Source organism: Labrus bergylta, chromosome 2 (genome assembly GCF_963930695.1).
Source record: "Labrus bergylta chromosome 2, fLabBer1.1, whole genome shotgun sequence".
NCBI lineage: Eukaryota > Metazoa > Chordata > Actinopteri > Labriformes > Labridae > Labrus > Labrus bergylta.
The window spans coordinates 24,070,124-24,088,224 of NC_089196.1; the positions used below are offsets into that span (position 1 = coordinate 24,070,124).

The following is an 18,101-nucleotide window of genomic DNA, read 5'->3' on the forward strand; positions in this document are numbered from 1 at the left end:
TTCAACTTTTTATCTCATTATTATGACTTTATATCTCATTATTATGACTTTATTATCTCATTATTTTGACTTATCTCATTATTATGACTTTATATTTCATCATTTCGACTTTTTATCTCATTATTATGACGTTATTATTTTCATTTTTATTTTTTAACTGGCGGAAATGGGCTTCCATACATACGTGCGAGGTATATTCTTGTTATAATAATGCACCACAGATCAGCATCAAACTTCTAAAAACCTTTCCAACATGAAATACGAAGGTTTAGGGTTTGTATTTATTTAAAAAAGAAAATGAAAAGTGCATTTATTTATATGATTTCAGAGAGTGATGGTCTCCTTTCTGGGACAATAGTGGATTTACCAAGTGCAATTATGTGATATTGGATTTGACAACAATGCTAATTCAAGCAAAAGTCAATGTGTTTGTATTTTTTTTGGATATAAAAAACATTATTTTTTATGAGTGTTATAAGAAATATAGATCGTGCCAAAACGTCATTACATTTTGGGGAATACCAATCTAAATGCATAAGCTTCAATTCACATATGTCCCTCTTAATATTTTTAAAAACACTTTTTTAAACTACACTTTAACAACAAAATTCCCCCCAATGGGGCAAGATAGAAAAAAGTTCTATCTTATCTTATATTAAAAACAAATGTATATGAAGTTGACTACAATTTGTGGAACATTTTTAGCTTGCTGATTTGGCAGTCGAATGGCTCATGTAATTTGCCCTCTTTTTTAATCAATGTTAAAACAATTTGATTCGTGGTCACTTGTGTTATCAAATAATTTGTTCAAGAGAGTTGTTTCTCTTTATTTATAAAAAAAAAAAAAAAAAAAGGTCAAATCCGTGAACTATATACACGTTCAGGAAAACTCCTTTTTTTAATTTAGTTTTTATTCATTTTTCAACAGTACAACAGTACAATATGAAAAATATTTCTTTTTTTTCTTTTTTCCAGCTGTATAGTTACATTTGGATATCAAGCCAGCAGGAATAGATTACAAAAGTAAGATACAAATCACAATGTCCACACCAAAGAATATACATATACACAATAATACACATAAACAAACAAGTACATAAATAAATGTTCATAAAAGTAGAGGAGAAATTAAAATCATAAATAAAAGTTGAAGTCATAAATAAATAAATTATAATCCACTCAAAGATATCACGTGTCAAAGTACAGATGCGAAGTCAGGAAAACTCCTTTTTAAATACCATGTTTGCTTTCTCAAAATAGATAAATAATAAATAGCTGACATGCATAACTTCTTGTATATCAATGTGCAATAATTACCTAACTGCTGCTAACTGTTAAATATTTCTTGTTAATAACTTTGTAACTCACTGCTTTATAATTGTCTATTTATTTACTCAGTCACTGCACTTTAACTTTAACTGTCTATTTATTTATTCATTCATTCAGTCACTGCACAATAATAACTGTATATACTCTTTCACTGCACTATAACTTCACTTATTTGCACTATATCTCTATATTTATATTTGTTTAATTAATCAGTCACTGCTAAATAATAACTGTATATATTTTATTTATTTATTTATTCGCACACATATAAGAACACATCAAAATAGGATTAACAAAAACATAAAAGGTGTGTCAGGAGAGGTCAAGAAGCCAACAGGCTTATACAAGGGACCTCACTTCTTAAGAGACAAATAAATCAACTAAACAAATCGAATTACACAATTTCAAAACAAAATTAAATATAAACACATATACAGTAACCTATACACGTATCCATACACACACACTTAGACACATACATACAATAGAAATATTCTTTCAGTCACCACAACTGTCTATTTATTTATTATTATTATCATTCATTCACTGAACAGCAATTTCTCTGGCCACTTTTTGGATACTTATTTCTCATATCACCACAAATATATTTTTGTTATTTTATTTTATTTAATTAATTCATTTATTATTATCATTCATTCACTGAACAGCAATTGCTCTGGGGCCACTTTATGCATACTTCTCTCTCATATCATCACAAATATATTTTTGTTATTTTATTTATTTATTTATTTATTTATTTATTTATTTATTTATTTATTATTATTGTTATTACAATTCATTCACTGAACAGCAATTGCTCTGGGGCCACTTTATGCATACTTCTCTCTCATATCACCACAAATATATTTTTGTTATTTTATTTATTTATTTATTTATTTATTTATTTATTTATTTATTTATTTATTTATTATTATTGTTATTACAATTCATTCACTGAACAGCAATTGCTCTGGGGCCACTTTATGCATACTTCTCTCTCATAACACCACAAATATATTTTTGTTATTTTATTTACTTATTTATTTATTATTATTATTATTATCATCCATTCACTGAATAGCAATTGCTCTGGGGCCACTTTATGCATACTCCTCTCTCATATCACCACAAATATATTTTTGTTATTTTATTTATTTATTTATTTATTTATTTATTTATTTATTTATTATTATTATTATTATTATTATTATTATTATTATTATTATTATTATTATTATTATTATTATTATTATCATCCATTCACTGAATAGCAATTGCTCTGGCCACTTTATGCATACTTCTCTCTCATATCACCACAAATATATTTGTTGTTGCTGTTGTTTTTGTAAACGCTGCTGTTTAAGATTGCTGCTAACAAAGTTTCGTTGTGTCCTTGTACACAACAACAATAAACATTCAATCAAGGTGAATTGTGAAAACTGGATTGTTTAACCTGGATTTACCCGAAGTGAAAGCGGTGTAACAGCGCCCCCTTCAGGCCAGAACAACACACGACATGTCTGCTTTTGTCAGCGACAAGCCGAGCGCCTCAGACAGTCGTTTCGTTCTGTGGTGCTAGCAGCACAGCCAGCAACAACCAGCCGCCTGAATGTAGATCCGCATGGGCTACTACTGTTCTATCTCTCCGAATAACCCAGCGGAATCATAAGATAAGGATCCCAGGATGGTCTTAGTGCATGTCGGATATCTGGTTCTTCCTGTATTCGGCTCAGTAAGAAACAGAGGTACGGTATTAACATTCACGTCGATTCAAAACGTGTGCCCTGTTTATCTTAATATTCACTGCAGCTGTCGGCTAGCTAGCCTGAGCTCAGCCTCAGGGTTTAGCTCATGTTAGCTAGCTTTAGATTAAGCGTCAAATTCCTGTAAGAATAAACACCCGGTAGATTTACGCTACTTGTATTTGTGATAATTGCGGATACTTTATTTGTATTTTTTAAAACACATCACGATATGATGTGACGCCGATAATGTTTAAACACCGCCGTGTTAAGATAAGATAGCTTGGACTTGTTGGCTCTGGCTAAATCCTGGAAGGGAAACATTTTCCACAAAGGATTCCACATGCACAGGGCGTGCAAAAAAAAAAAAAAAACCCATTTATATCTACATTACTACCAATTCAGAGACACGCTCATGAAACATAATTTACTCTGTTGTGCATGTTATTGATTCGAGTTTGAATTTCGGCAATATAAAGACGCATTGTGGTTTCTCCCTGTCGTGTGTTTGCACTGTAAAAAAAAAAAAAAAAAAAAAAATACCGCAAAATAGACGTAGCCTTTCCAGCCAGTCAGCTTATCTGTGCCTGGATGATGTCATTTGAAGATCACCTTCTGCTCGCTCTCGCTGCTTTTTTTCCCCCCCATCGCGATTTCAGTAATCATTATCCGTGTAAAATTGGCCGATGTACTAATCGATGCAAAGGCAATTTGACCGGAGAGCCATCAATGTATCACTCGCCTTTTCTATTATTTGCTGATAGGCAATTCAGCAGCTGTTTGTTTGAAGCTGCCGAATTGCAACACTAAAAAAAAGAAGACCGGAGTATGCTGGTCACAGTTTAACAATAATAATAATAATAATAATAATAATAATAATAAAGCTACAGTGTAAAAGAATTTATCTTCATAACAGTGGCGTCAGTGATTTCATTGTGCTTTTATTTCTGTTCTTATTTCCCTGTTTCATAGTATGGAGGCTGGCTCTACATTCTGCATTTATCAGATCTTTGTCGTCCCCCCCCCCCATTGTGTAGCTAATGATCATCTGCTGCTGTGTGGTGTGGCGTGGCCTCTGCCTGTTCTCTGCATTTAGCTGTATTGTGAATCCCTTCTTCATTTCCTCTTTCCATCAGAAGACGACATTGGTATTAAAAAAAAAAGCAACCCCCCCGCCCTCTCTCTCTCTCTCTCTCCTAAGATGTTTTCAGCCGTAGACTTTCTATGTTAAGCAGACTAAAACAATAGCTAACACCTAGAACAGAGCACTTTTTTTTTTGTCTTTTTTTCTGTCAAATTGCTGTAGCACTGAGTAAACATTTTAGCTCTTTTTTTTTTTCTTTTTTTTTTAGATTATCAGTTGAATGTCATTGTGTACCTCCCATCCAGTCTTGATAGACAACATGCTGTAAATTCCTGTAAAGTGGATACATTTTGCATGATCTTAAATACTGCACTGCATTGTTGAACACCAGAATTCGGCTCATCTTCCTTCTCTTCACACAAGGTGCAATGTACATAATTAAAGTGACCTATTGGAAAAAGTGATAAAAGCATGCAAATTGGGATTGTGCGCATGCCATTTTTTAAAATTATAGTTAAACTCATCCTTTCTGGCAAATAATGTCATGTGATCACTTGAAATGACTTAAGGTACACTGCACCTGTACACAACAACCTGCCATAACTGTCTCCATTTTTTGTGTAATCCTTTTGTTCCCCTTTGCAAATTTCAAGCTTTGAATCACACTGAATTGTCAGGGCTGTTTGACCCTTACGGGGCAAATGAACCTCTAAATATTTTTAATCAAGCAAAACATGCTCACTGGTGGTTCATCACTTCCCAATTTCCCCACTAACATGAGGCCAAAATGCTATCCATTTCACAGGGATGCCTATTTTCCTGCACTGCTAAAGATATCCTCTATTAGTAATAACGTCTTTATGTTTGGTTGTGGTCTCTCTTTACCTTTTGTTCTGGTAATAGTACTTTCAATGCATGATCACATTTATGATTCATAATTTTTGGTTTTTGTTTTTCTACATTGACTAGTGAAAATCCAATGTAATCTTTCTGTAGTAAAGATGTACCCTGCTGTACTTGAATCATGTGCTGTAGCAAACACGTCTGCTCATTGGATGCCGCTTTTGTTCTTTTTAACCCTATATGGAGCATGGTGGGCCTTGCCTTCAGTCTATGTTGTTTATTTTTGTTGCATGGATTTATACTATTATTACAAACAAACAAGAAAGAAAAAAAAATACCACAAATTCCACATTTACTAATATTTTTCAATAAAGAATATAGTGTTTTTCCTAACCTTCAGTGTGCTTCTTGCTGATTTCCATTTATTGTCCTCCCTCTCCCTTGTCCCTATCTGCCCCCTCCCCCTCCCCTCCCTCCACCCCCTCACCCACCTCCTCTCCCGCTATGACAAAGATAGACAGTTTCCACGCTTCCTCCATCACAGGGTCTGAATGAGTCTATCTGCTGTCATTCATGGTGATCGTTTTTCACTGAGATGCTTGCAAACGCAGTGTGCTCCTTACTATAGTCTAGACTTGAGACCAGCGACAACAGGGTCATCTCATGTCTGCCCAGCTTCACCTATGACTTGTCAAGCTGAAAATATTGCCTGAGAGTCATACATTTTACCTTGCCTGGGTTTGTTTTAATACCATACTGCGTTTTGCAAGCGTACTCCTAGTAAATGCAATGTAGACTTTGCCTATTTCCTCATAATCAAAAAAAAAAATTGACTGTTTAAAAAAAATCCTTGTGTTTTAAACTATATAAGCAAGTTAAACTTGAACCTCATACTGGAGTTTTTCATCTTTAAGACATGCACAATTTTAACCTGTAAACTGGTAGGTTTCTGTAATATTCACCTCTTTGGTTACAGTACAATGAATCCTGCTCCACTGCAGGCCTGCTGTGGTTTCATCCTGCAAAGTTTTCTTCTACAGTTTCTACGCAAAGTAAAATTTTAACTGGAATTTTCCAGCCTAATGCTAAACAGAAGAGTCTTTTTAAGCTAAAAGCACGACATTAAAACCATATTGTGCCACAGCACAAGTTTGCCTGTCTTTTTCTCCCCATTGAGTCTTCACAGCAGTCTGTTCGCTGCAGTCGCCAAATAGCTGTGGTTGGAGAGAGAGAAAAAAACATTTGAGCTATTTCCTCTTAACTCCTGAATGTTAACGGGAAGAAAACAAGTAGAGCTACACAGTATGTGCAAGACACAAAGATAAAGTAAGTATCAGACAGTAAAGTACTAAAGTGTAGTAGTCTGAATTTATTGCCTGGTTTAATTTTAAAGTCAGAAAGAATTGTTCTTATAGCAGTAACATAGATAGAGACTTGGCACCTAAACCGATTTATTTGTATCCACCAGACAGTACTAAAGGTTTTACTGCGAGTGCTCTGACCCTCTGTCAGCTGCAGAATTTACAGTAACTGAGCAGCCTCGAAGACCATGTACTGGTAGATTTCATCGGTTCTGATCCAGTTCGCTTGTGAATCCGAAGACCAGGAGTCGATTCCAGAGGTCGGAAACACAGTTACAGAATTTAAAGCTCTCGCTCTGTGCGCGGGACCAAAAAATGGTCGCCATGTTCATGGTACTTGTGGTAACCATCATTGTCCCACCCCCCCCACAGAAGTTTTTTTCACCCTAGGTAAGAGGTAGGGCTTCATTAACATGCTTTATCAAACACACAGTGACACCACATTTCACCCACAATTAATTCCAGCTAATGTCTCTCTTCAGGGGCCTGACTTCTCCTCCTTATCCTCCACAGGATCCCATTTCAACCGGCAACAGCAGCAGCAGCAGCAGCACAGCCATGCTACCTCTTGCCGGCACTTCCAGTTAGGTCCTCAGGCTCCGCTGCCCATGGACTTCCCCATGCCCCACCCAGGGCAGCCACAGTCAGGCATTAACCCCCACCTTGCCCCTCCAGGCCACCAGCATGGCCCTCCACTACATCCTCCCCTCAACACTCTGCCCGCCCCCCAGTTCCAGGACATCCCTGCCCCCCCTTTCCTACCTCAGGCATTACACCAGCAATACCTCCTCCAGCAGCAGATCCTCGAGGCCCAGCACCGACACATCCTGCCACCCTCCAGGTATCCACTAAGATACCCTGTTGACCTCAACTTAGAAGTAGACCTTTGTAGCCTGTTGGGCGTTTCTTTGTGTTGGCACTTTTTTTTTTGTTGATACAAATTAGTATTTTTCTCAATGAAGTTTTCAAATGCGTGTTTTTTTTGGGGGTTTTCTTTAGCAGACGCACCCCAGAGAGAGTTCCTCACCAGCCCCACAGACTGCGGCCCGGGTACGAGTTTGCCCCCCCTCTTCATGTCCCTCCTCAGCCTGTGGTGCAGCAGCCCCGATACCTGGCTGAGGGTACAGACTGGTGAGCAATTTATATAAAAAAAAAAATCCAGGGGCCAGTGCCACTCACGACCAATAGTCTCAATACTTTCCTTTAAAATTGTGTTTTCAGGGTGGTGTAGGTTTAGAGTTCATACCAACAGGTCATCTTAAATGATGAGAAATAATGAAATACTCAATTCAAATGATTATTGAATTTAGAATAGAGATGGTTTCTTTGAGACTGGATTAAATCGGTTTATGACCGAGTTGAAGAAACACCCAAAGCAAATCATCTCTAAGTAGATACAAGCTGTACATTGCCTAAATCCCTGCATGCATCCCTCAGGATTTCAAATGATTTCACAAGGAGTTTGTTTTGATTAGTATGCAAGTCCAACCAGAACCTCGATAATGCTTCGTTTCTTGTATACCTTTTTTTCTCAGTGTGACTGAATCAAAATCTAAGTAGAGAAAAGATAAAAGGGGGTTAAAGACAGGTTTAAACACAGCCCAAGGCACAACAAAACCCCTTTGTTGACAGTGAGCGTTGTAACTGTCTCGCGAATGTTACAGAAACGCCTTCACAGTTTCAGATGGGAATTGATGTTTTTTTTTGTTTCTGCTCAGGGATCTGAGTGTAGATGCTGGGCTGCCTCCCCACCAGTATCACATCCATCCGCTGCCGCAGCACTATCAGCACTACTTGACCTCTCCTAGGATGCATCACTTCCCTAGAAACAATGCCTCAACACAAGTGGTGAGCGCCCTCTTGCCTCTGTACAATCAATCACGCTCGTCTCCATGAACTCTCAGCAGTTCTCCTCTGGCTTTCTGGGATCAAAGACGATCCCCAGCAACCGTTGGATGACCAGTAACTTTTTTTTTCTTCTTCTGATTACCGCTGCAGAGCTGACTCTAGCTTCTTTTTTTTATCTCTCATCTCCCAGGTTGTCCATGAGATCAGAAACTACCCATATCCCCAGCTGCACTTGCTGGCTCTGCAGAGTCTCAACCCATCGCGCCACGCGTCTGCTGTTAGAGAGAGCTACGAGGTTCGTGCTGCTTCTTCTCCTCTCTCCCTCTCACTCTCCTCAGCACACACACACAACAGTCTAAACGAATTTATCTTTGTTGTCTGTGTAACCAATGCTCTGGACAAGCTTGAGTGTGTAACTGATTTTCTTATTTCCAATTACTGTGGGTTCCAGATGCCTCAAATGGTCGGTCTGCCTTTAATCTCATTTGTTTTCATCTGGACAAGATGCAATTGATTTTTGAGAGGCTCTTTCCTGTTCTTTGAAGCACCAATTATTTTATTTGATCAAAGACCTCCACACTTAAATGTCATCTTGAATATAGATTTTGAAGATTTTGAATGTTGTGTTTTTTTCAGCAGGAAAAAACAGAATTAGAGAGACTTCAACCTGATAGAAGTAAGGCTTACATGTATGTTGTTTACGTGCTAGGAGCTTCTGCAGCTGGAGGACAGACTCGGCAGTGTAAACCGTGGAGCTGTTCAAACGACCATAGAGAGATTCACTTTCCCCCACAAGTACAAAAAGGTAACATTCCCCTTTTCTTTAAACTACATTAGCTATAACTCAGTTTTTCTCCCTTTCTCACTGTCTCTCTCTCTCTCTCTCTCTCTCTCTCTCTCATACCAAAAAAAAACTCAATCAAGAGGTAGAATGTACATATGCCGGTTTGAAAAGGCACTGATTGTTTCCATAAAATGATTTCCCTCATTATTGCGATAAAGTCAGATTTCTTTTTTAGGCATTTTAATTGAATGCTCATAATGCGATAATGATGAAGTTGCCTTTAATTGCATAACTCTTCCTGCGAGCTGATTTATTTTTATGTGGGGTTATGGTGCAGACTAAGCATTGGCAAGAAATAAGCTGTGAGAGACGGGATTGGAAGAGGGGGAACGGCAGGTTGAAAGGATCATAGAGTGAAGTCGAAAGTGGAAGATGGTCAAGACTCTTGCAGAAGTTCAAAGGTCAAACTCATTTCCGCTTGCAGATTAGTGAGACAGGTCTGCAGTGTGCACAAATCAAGGCTGCGGATGACTCATCCAGCTGTCTGCAGATATGTACGAGGAATGAATTTTAAAAATCTGTCTACGCTGAATGTGACCCAAATACTCTGCAAACAGAGTCGGATCATTTTCTACGTTCTGAGTGAGAAGAAGTAATTGAGTCTTTTCCATTTGACGTCTGTTTTTTTTTTTTCCTTCTTCTGGGAAGCATGTGGAGGTGACTCTTTCCTTCTAGTCTTGGCTGGCTCAGAGACACCAGTGGCATAAACATAACAGCTCCCAACATGCAGCTGCACCAGCAGCTTCAATAATTAATGCCTGTTTGCCTTTTTCTCTGTGCAGAGAATACCCCAGGACCTAAAGATGTGTCTGGATGATGAGGAACTGGACACAGATGAGAAGTGCACCATTTGTCTGTCAATGCTGGAGGATGGAGAGGACGTCAGGTACAACAATACGCTCTTATTTCGCGTTTATTTTCAAAAGGGAAAATGCTGTTTATGCAGGTTGTTGGGTAGTTTGTTGTTGGATCAGTGTAACCTTTACTCCAGACTGAATTATATGACACTTTTGATATTGACTGCTTTGAAATAGAGACTAGAATTTCATGGTTCCAAACAGGAGGAGTCAAATCTAATTTCCTCGAGTACTGTTAGAAGTTTGACATTTGTAGTTTTGAGTGACTGTCTGATGGACTTCCTTTGAATATTTAGATATTAGATATATTTAAGACTCTTCAGACACATTAGATAACCTTGCTCGTCTCTTGACTTAAACTTAGCCCCTTCATTGGATATTTGAAGGAAATAAATGTAAAACCAAACCTAAAACCTCATCTGCACTTTATGCTCAGAGCCAGTTATCATTATCTTAAATGGTAAACATGGCAAACATTATGGCTGTGTAACGTTAGCATGTTAGCATGTTAGCATGGTCAGTTTAAGCACATGAGCATGCTGCATTTAGAAACTTATCAGGCACAGAGGTGCACAAAGCACTCATAGTTTCTGGCACTAAAGTCGTATAGGAGTTATCATAAAAGATCCAATTGTTCTACAACTGATGTATCATGATTTCTACTTAGAGCTCCTATATCCAATTTGGCAGGTAATTAAAGTTGTTTAAAGTTCCTTTAAACAAATAACATATTGTTTAGCATAGCATTAAATCTGCACCAACACTGCTGTGCAGTATTATTAAACCCACATTGAGGTTAAGAGTTCATTGAATATACACTATTCAGTAAACAGGGAATGCTTTATTTGTTTGTTTGTTTATTACATCTGACCTCTACAATCCAGTGGACTGAAGACACAGTGTTGTGACCATTATGTCGTCTTGAGGTTGTTTGTTGAGAGCCAGTTGAAGTCTTTGGTATGCCCAGACAACACTTCACATGCTGATAAGAAATATCTTTACGTCCTAATTTAAATGTATTTATTCCCTTTACTTTTGTACTGGGTCCATACACAGTCAGAGTATCAGCTGGTTTTAACCATGAATTGTTGCTGCCCTGTTTATTCAAACTACAGGTTTTAAAAAAAAAAGAATCCTGCAGGATTTCTTCTACCATGTCGTCTTGATGATATTGCCTTAAGGCAACATTAGCATTCCACAAAACTTCATGATGTGTGTCCAGTGTTGTGATCTGTTGAACTGGCAAAGTGACAGAGCAAGTTATTATACTCTGTGGAAATAGGAAAGAGAGAGAGAGGGAGAGAAAAAAGAAACCTTTTACAGAGGAGATTCAATGATTTTGTTCGGGAATTACTCATTCTTGATGTGTCCGGTTTGGTTAAAAGTCACAAGATTAAAGCTCAATAAGAGAACGATGAGATAAACATAAGTCTTTGTTTCGGGGTCTCTAAACACACATGATCCTCTTTAACACACTGCAGGTTTCTGTAACGTTCTCATACAGAGTCTTAGCAGAAATCTCAGTTTCCCCCCTAAGAGAAAATCACAATGTGAGTTTTGAAGAGAACTTTAATGACAACAAGTAACTTGAGACACATTCCGATGTCCAACGTGGCTCACCGTCAAGACATTTGGATCTATTCTAAACACAATCTGGATTCAGGACATGACAGGACTCATAAATCACATGCACGTTAACAACTTTAACAAAGTGTAACTGAGCTGTTTCACCAGCTGTTTGAACACTTTTTCAGGGCTTCAAAGACACTGTACTTCATTTTCTAAAATACAAATGCAAGACTTTGTCTTAAGGATAAAACAATCAGGCCCAGGGTTCAGATGGGAAAGGGCTGTTCATGAATGAAAACCACACATTTCCCCCTTCATACTGGTTTCCATAAACTAAATTAGGATCAGGCCAGCTGTTGTTATTATTGGCAAACAGTCTTCCCATGCATAAAAATACAACAGCTGTATGTGAAGGGCCAGTCCTTTGCCATAGGTCCTTTAAAACGTCAACAATTCATAAGGAATTCTCTCTGTTTTTCATAAACACTGTAAAAACACTGTATAACCTTTCTGCTCCCAGATATTCTGTTCAGTGGGAACAGAAGTCGATTAACTGCGTGTCACACTGTCCTTTACAGATGTCAGATAATTAGTTTGTCAAAAATTGAGCCTACAGTACATAAAAGCCTTCAAAAGTAAATTGCATGCAGACATTTTAAACACCACACTAAGGACATCTCAGGTTCTCATCATAAAAAGACAGACTTTTCCGCGGAGTTTTCAAATGCAATATGAATTTTATTTTGTCAGTAATTTCAAATAGATTCTTTACTCTGTCCAGGCAATTAAACTGCCGTCTTGTTGTCACTAATGGAGCGATCATTTCAAGCTTCATAAATAGACATGTCCAACTTTTAGAAATGGGGTTCACACATTCTTAGATTTCAGTCTTGACTTAATATTATGCATGAGAAGAAAATCAGCCTTTCAATGCATTTACACGTTATCACATCGCTTATGATGAAGCTACATTTGAATTTCACCTTTCTTGTTACCATGAAGCTCGACATGATCATCACCTGCAGCGGGGGAGGGGGGGAGGGGCCAAAGTTTAGAGTTCAAGATTCTCTGATGTAGAATGAACGTCTCAGTAAACCGTAAAAGGTTTTGATAATATTTGGGGTTTGGATTGTTCCGTTTAAAACACACAGCCACCACTCTGTGCTGCGCGGCTTACATGTTAATTATTGAACAGCAATGTTTTTAGTTTCATCTTGCATATGAGCCAGTTAATGATTTAATGATGTTTTTCGTTTGATCCCTAATTGTGAATAACTTTGTGAGGGCTGTTTAAATAAGAGAGATGTACAAATAAATCATTTATCATCCTTCTGATGTTAAATAATGAGAACCAGGAGATCGCTGCTTTAACGGTTTAAAGGTACAGGGGGATGAATTATTGGTATGCGTGCTATAAATAGCCTTAGCCTTGTGTAACGACTGCTGGTCTGGTGCCGTTTCAGAACCTTGTTGATGTGACGCAATCTGCCAAACTGCACGTCCTCTTTGCGACTCTTCTCACTGAAAGGCTTAACTAGAATTAGAGCTGGCACGTGTAGCAGCATGCAACCAATCTTTAAAAACAGTCGTACTTACCGGTACATTTGTACTGTACTGTGGGAGTCAAAGCGAGGCCCCTGAACATGCCTCCAGATCTACAATAATTAAAATTCATAAAACTGGATCAGCTCACACATCGCAATAATTCAAAAAGAAATAAGCCTCTGGTGTTGTTTCTGTTTTTGTTTCTGGTGTTTACCAATTGGCAACCTCTGGTGTTAAAAAATGAAACCAATGTGGAAGTGCAAAAAAACTGCAGGACTTGGAGTGTCCTCCTCAGGCTGGCTCCAAAGTCCCATGCACACGTGCCCCATATTAAAATGTCAGATTGGACAGCAGAAGTTAACGTTGTAAAAGCCTGTTACAAAAATGATTCTTGTCCTGTTAGTAAATATATTTTTTGGCACACACTGTACAGGGGGTTCATGTTTTTTTATAACTCGTCGCTTTGTTTTTATGAAAGATACAAGTTATTCATAATTAGGGGCGAGACAGATCTGACCGTCTGGTTTGTCAGGAGGTTTAAGACCCGCCTCAGCTCCAGCTCTTTGCCTGTTGTTAGGCTGACCAAAAATATGAGTTAGCATCTCCAATATCTTGAACTATTATTTAAAGTCTATGGTGTTTACACAGTCATCAAACCTATCAAGAAAAAACGAGCGTCTAATAACTGAGAACTAAATAAATAACGAAAGAAAAAGTTAGTTTCAACACAAGAGTTTGGTACGGCTGAACATTGCAAAAAGAATTCTGTGGTTTTTTGCAAGCTTGTTACATTTAAAGGGAACAGTTCTGGGACAGTTCATTAAAGGAAAAGAACATTAAATGCAAGTTTTATGGTACGTGTTTTTTTTCCCATAGTCTTAAGTATTTGATTATGATTTTTAGGTGTAAAGCTGTTATTTAATGTGATTTGTGGAGGCATTAGAAATGCTCTTGAAGTTTAAACTAACTATCCTTAAACTGTTTGAAACCTTTGAAATTATCTTGAAGCTTTGTGCTTAATTCATTTAAAATCCTAACCTCGCCTCTTCTGCATCTGCAGGAGATTACCCTGCATGCACCTCTTCCACCAGGCGTGCGTGGACCAGTGGCTGGCCACCAGCAGGAAATGCCCCATCTGTAGAGTGGACATTGAGACCCAGCTGACCCCGGACAGTTGATAGCTCCTGTCCACTCCTGCAGCTTTGGATCTGGATCTTGTTCATTTTCCGTCGCCTCCCTCTGGGAGGGGGGAAGCTCTGCCAAACCGCCCCTCTTCTCCTCTCTGCATCACTCTGCAAGCCTGCCTTCTGAGACAGCTGTGACGGAGGGATCAACAAAGCACACTCACCCGCAACACAACGAGGGATGGGGGGGGTTGATGCATTGAAAGGTGGGCTGGACTGAAGGTTGGTTGAATGGTCGAATGGATGTAAAATGTAGGAGGAGCAGACATGTATGGACAGATGTGCCGAGGCTTCACACGATTCTGTCAGACTGTGTTTCCTGTGTACATTTCTCCATACAGCCACTGAGAGAGGACACTCTGACTGACTACCAACCTGTGTGTGCTGAATTAAGGCCATTTCTCTGCCACTATATCTAAACCCTCTCCCCCGCAGGCCTGTGAAAAATCCTTTAAGCTGCACTCTGCCCAAGCCCTCAGCACATCTGTACAGAACAATTTAAAATGATTAGCATGAGGTTGTTTGGTGTGAACTCTTGTAGCTGAACGCTTGTTGTGTCATGGAGTATAGTACAGACAAAGTATTTACAGAGTAACAGTGTTGTGTAGCAAGCAAAAGCCTTTTGAGAAATATGTTTGTGAAAAATAATCCTACAGAGAGGGCGACCACGGCTCTAACAGCGAGAATATTCAGTGTGTTCAATCAATGAGGAAACAGCTTGTTGTGTTAAAAAAGGCCAAAAATCCCTCTTTCTTGTCTCACATGGTTTTTGGATTAACAGTTAGTAGATGCCATCAGAGTTGATGCTAAACCCGCTAACTGCAGGCATGGCTTCCAGTGATCTGTGTAGTGTCGTAGTCGGGCCTCTATAATCTAGAGCAGAGGCCTCAGATGTGCATGCTGTATGGCAGGCTTGGGCTGTGTCGTTAATATTGTGGAGCAGTAGAAAACAGGAACTGTGTCTGTGCATGTGAACCGTATACTATGACTGATGATCCCACTCATTCATAGAGGAGGACAAGAATGCACCTAACACCCCCCCTCCCGTCCCCCCCCACCCCTCACCTTCCCACACCCCTTCCCTACTCATCCAGAGTAGACCAAAGTTGCCCTTAGACACCGATCTCACATCGTTGTAGCATTTATCTCCTGATACTTGAGGTGTCAAGGATTCAAAGAGCTGCTAGCAGATCCGTGTCTAACTGCAACTCCTTTGTGTTGCCTCGCTCATGTCATGGCGAGAACATGACATGAGAGGCCGGCATGGGCTTGAGGATGCAGTGCCTGAGTCTTGCCACCAGAGTGACTAAAATCTGACATTTGTATGACCTTTTACCAGAACCTTATTGCCTATCGAACAAGCACATGTGATTTCTATACACAGTGAGTCGCCTCTGTTGTGTATCGGCTCCTTTTCATTTCAATCTAGGTTGTTGCTCCTGCTGTTTGATAAAAACAAAAAAAACTGTGTCTGGTGTTACAGGGAAAATACAAACTAGTTTGCCTGTGATATTTGCTAGAATGTGTATGATTGTCCCCCACCCCCCTTCCCCCATGGTAGTAGTGTATGGTATTGCTAGAACAACTGTGATACGTTCAGTGATAGAAGCCGTTTTCTCTTTATCATGCATGAACCATGTCGGCGTAGTTCACTTGAAGGAGGGTGAAAGGGAGAAAAAGCCATCCATTTGAAAAATACCAAACAATTGTTCTTTACAGTAATTTTATTTCAATTGTCTTTTTCTTTTCTTCCATTGTTTTCTTTTCCTTATTACTTGTCTGTCTTTTTTGTTTTGCTCACATGCCAATTTGGACATGGTACTAATATGCCAAGTCCCTGTCCATTTTAACCATCGTGAAGAAAAAGCTGCAATGCTGCAAAAACATATTTATTGTTGTTCTAATGTAGCTTGTGTTTTGTAAATGCACTATAATATGGAGTTGCCTGGTTTTTGGTTTGGTGGTGTGGGTTCTTCTTGTCCTAGATTTTGTGTTTCTATTCAGTTCAGAGTATTTTCATGCTTCCTTGTGTATTATCGGAGGGTAACTTGACTGTTTGTGTTGCGTTTTTTTTTCCTTTTCTTTTTTGTGTGTGAAACCTCCATCCAAAAAACGAAAGCTGGATGAAAAAAGGAGGTTTGCTAGTTCACATAGAATGCTGTGATTAAAGATGCCTTAAGTATTTAACAATCATTATTTATTACTAACTGTAGCTAGCTAGCTATCGTGGTGGAATATTTAATGTCTCTATCTCATAACTTTGCAATTTAATCAATATATTTATTTAAAATAACACAAAATATTAAAAAAAGAATACCTCATTATGCATTGGTCGGTGGGGATGCTTTTGCATGCCGTCTGTGTTTTCTTTTCAAAGGAGAAAAAAAAGAAACTTGTCGAAAGTTTGACTTTTTGGGGGGAGGGGGGGGGGGGGGGGGGGGGCGGGGTGTTTCCCGACACACTTTCTAGCCAGCATGGTGCTGTTGATCTGGATTACATTCCATTCATGTCACCTCTTTATTTGAGTTTTGTGTTTCTCATAACACCCCTGCTTTTGATTGAAAGCAGATTTAGGGGAGTAAAACCCCGTGTTGTCTTAGTATGGCTCCATAATTAGCTTGCTTTTGTTTTGAAATACTGCTTTGTTTATCATAACCCGTCATATTTGAGTTGTTTATTGTGTTATTACCAACATTTCTTCATATTCCATTATATCTGGATCTCAATTCAGTGCTTCTTACTATAATTTAGGACCCACATAATGAGCGGTATCATTTGATCTTTTGTAATGCTTGCAATAGCTTGGTGTGGGATTTTGGGAAGTATCTAAACATGCTAACTTGAGCCATTGGTCTTATTGAGCAAATTTCTGGTGTACTGTGGTTAAACAATATAGATAGCGTGTTTTACACCTGGGTATAATAAGCTAACTATGTTTTCGGTGTGCATTTCTTATTAATACTCTACTAATCCTGCAAATGAATATAACATGTATCGGATTGGAATGACGCTGGCTGGTCTTACTATTATTCTAATTTCATTTCGTGCTCTCACTGGCCTTACCCCACATCCTCCACAGTGTACCCCATTTACTCCAGAGCGAACTGGACAGTAGCCATAGTATTAACTCAAGCTGATGAACCGGAATGAACAGTAGAACTTAAAGCACAAGCTTTTTAATGCATGTCCTTCTCAGGTTTTCCTATGTGTATGTGGGAGTAGCTCTGTAGACGTGTTTAATATGATGCTGTACCTTCTTGAATATTTCAGATGTTTCTTTGCTGCTGAAAAAATGTTGATTATTAACCTGCCAGTGAAAAAGGGATGTGGCCATCTTTGTACAACACACTGCTGTTTTGCTGTAACCGCGCAATGTTTTATGATCTTGAGTATTTTATAGAAAAGTAGAAGTATGTATCAATAATATGAAAGCAATAGCTAAATCATAATGAAGAATAACATGATCAGTGAATATTGTGGAAATCTTTAGATTCACTCTGGGTGGATTTTGTACTGTATTTATTACTAATGATGATGCAAAAAGTTGCATAGCTTAACCCAAACTGTTCTGTCTCTTTTTTATTTATTGTCTTGTATATGATCTTTTTGTATGTGTTTTTCAAATAAACTGCCTAAAATGCTGACAACTAATTTTCAGTGTTTTCCTGCGTTCTGTTCTCGCCATCACTACGGAAATTATTTTGGTAGATCTGTCAAAGCTTGAAGAACATCTCAAGTCTAATATAAGCTTAGAAGTAGATATATGTTTTAGCGTTGGTGGGCAATTCACAATAACCTGCAAAGCTGATATAAACGAATAAAAAGCCAGAGAGAGAAATAGAAATTTGGAGCACTGTTTAAACTCAGTTGGTAGAGCGGGCGCCCCATACACAGA

At 38.4% G+C, this 18,101-nt stretch overlaps 1 protein-coding gene across 2 annotated transcripts; it reads left to right on the top strand.

Moving 5' to 3' along the window:
- Window positions 1–2,857: 2,857 nt before the first annotated feature.
- On the top strand, window positions 2,858–17,857 carry ark2cb (arkadia (RNF111) C-terminal like ring finger ubiquitin ligase 2Cb). 2 transcript variants are annotated; one of them, XM_065949810.1, is made up of 9 exons: window positions 2,873–3,074; window positions 4,044–6,749; window positions 6,873–7,200; window positions 7,359–7,490; window positions 8,078–8,207; window positions 8,398–8,502; window positions 8,917–9,012; window positions 9,834–9,937; window positions 14,083–17,857. In XM_065949810.1, exons 3-9 carry the CDS (start codon window positions 6,968–6,970, stop codon window positions 14,198–14,200), a joined length of 918 nt encoding a protein of 305 aa, XP_065805882.1. In that variant the 5' UTR covers window positions 2,873–3,074; window positions 4,044–6,749; window positions 6,873–6,967; the 3' UTR covers window positions 14,201–17,857. The 2 variants fall into 2 exon arrangements, with proteins under 2 accessions (XP_020486108.1, XP_065805882.1); XM_020630452.3 differs by lacking the exon at window positions 4,044–6,749 and having other exon boundaries at window positions 2,858–3,074.
- The last annotated feature ends 244 nt before the right edge of the window (window positions 17,858–18,101 follow it).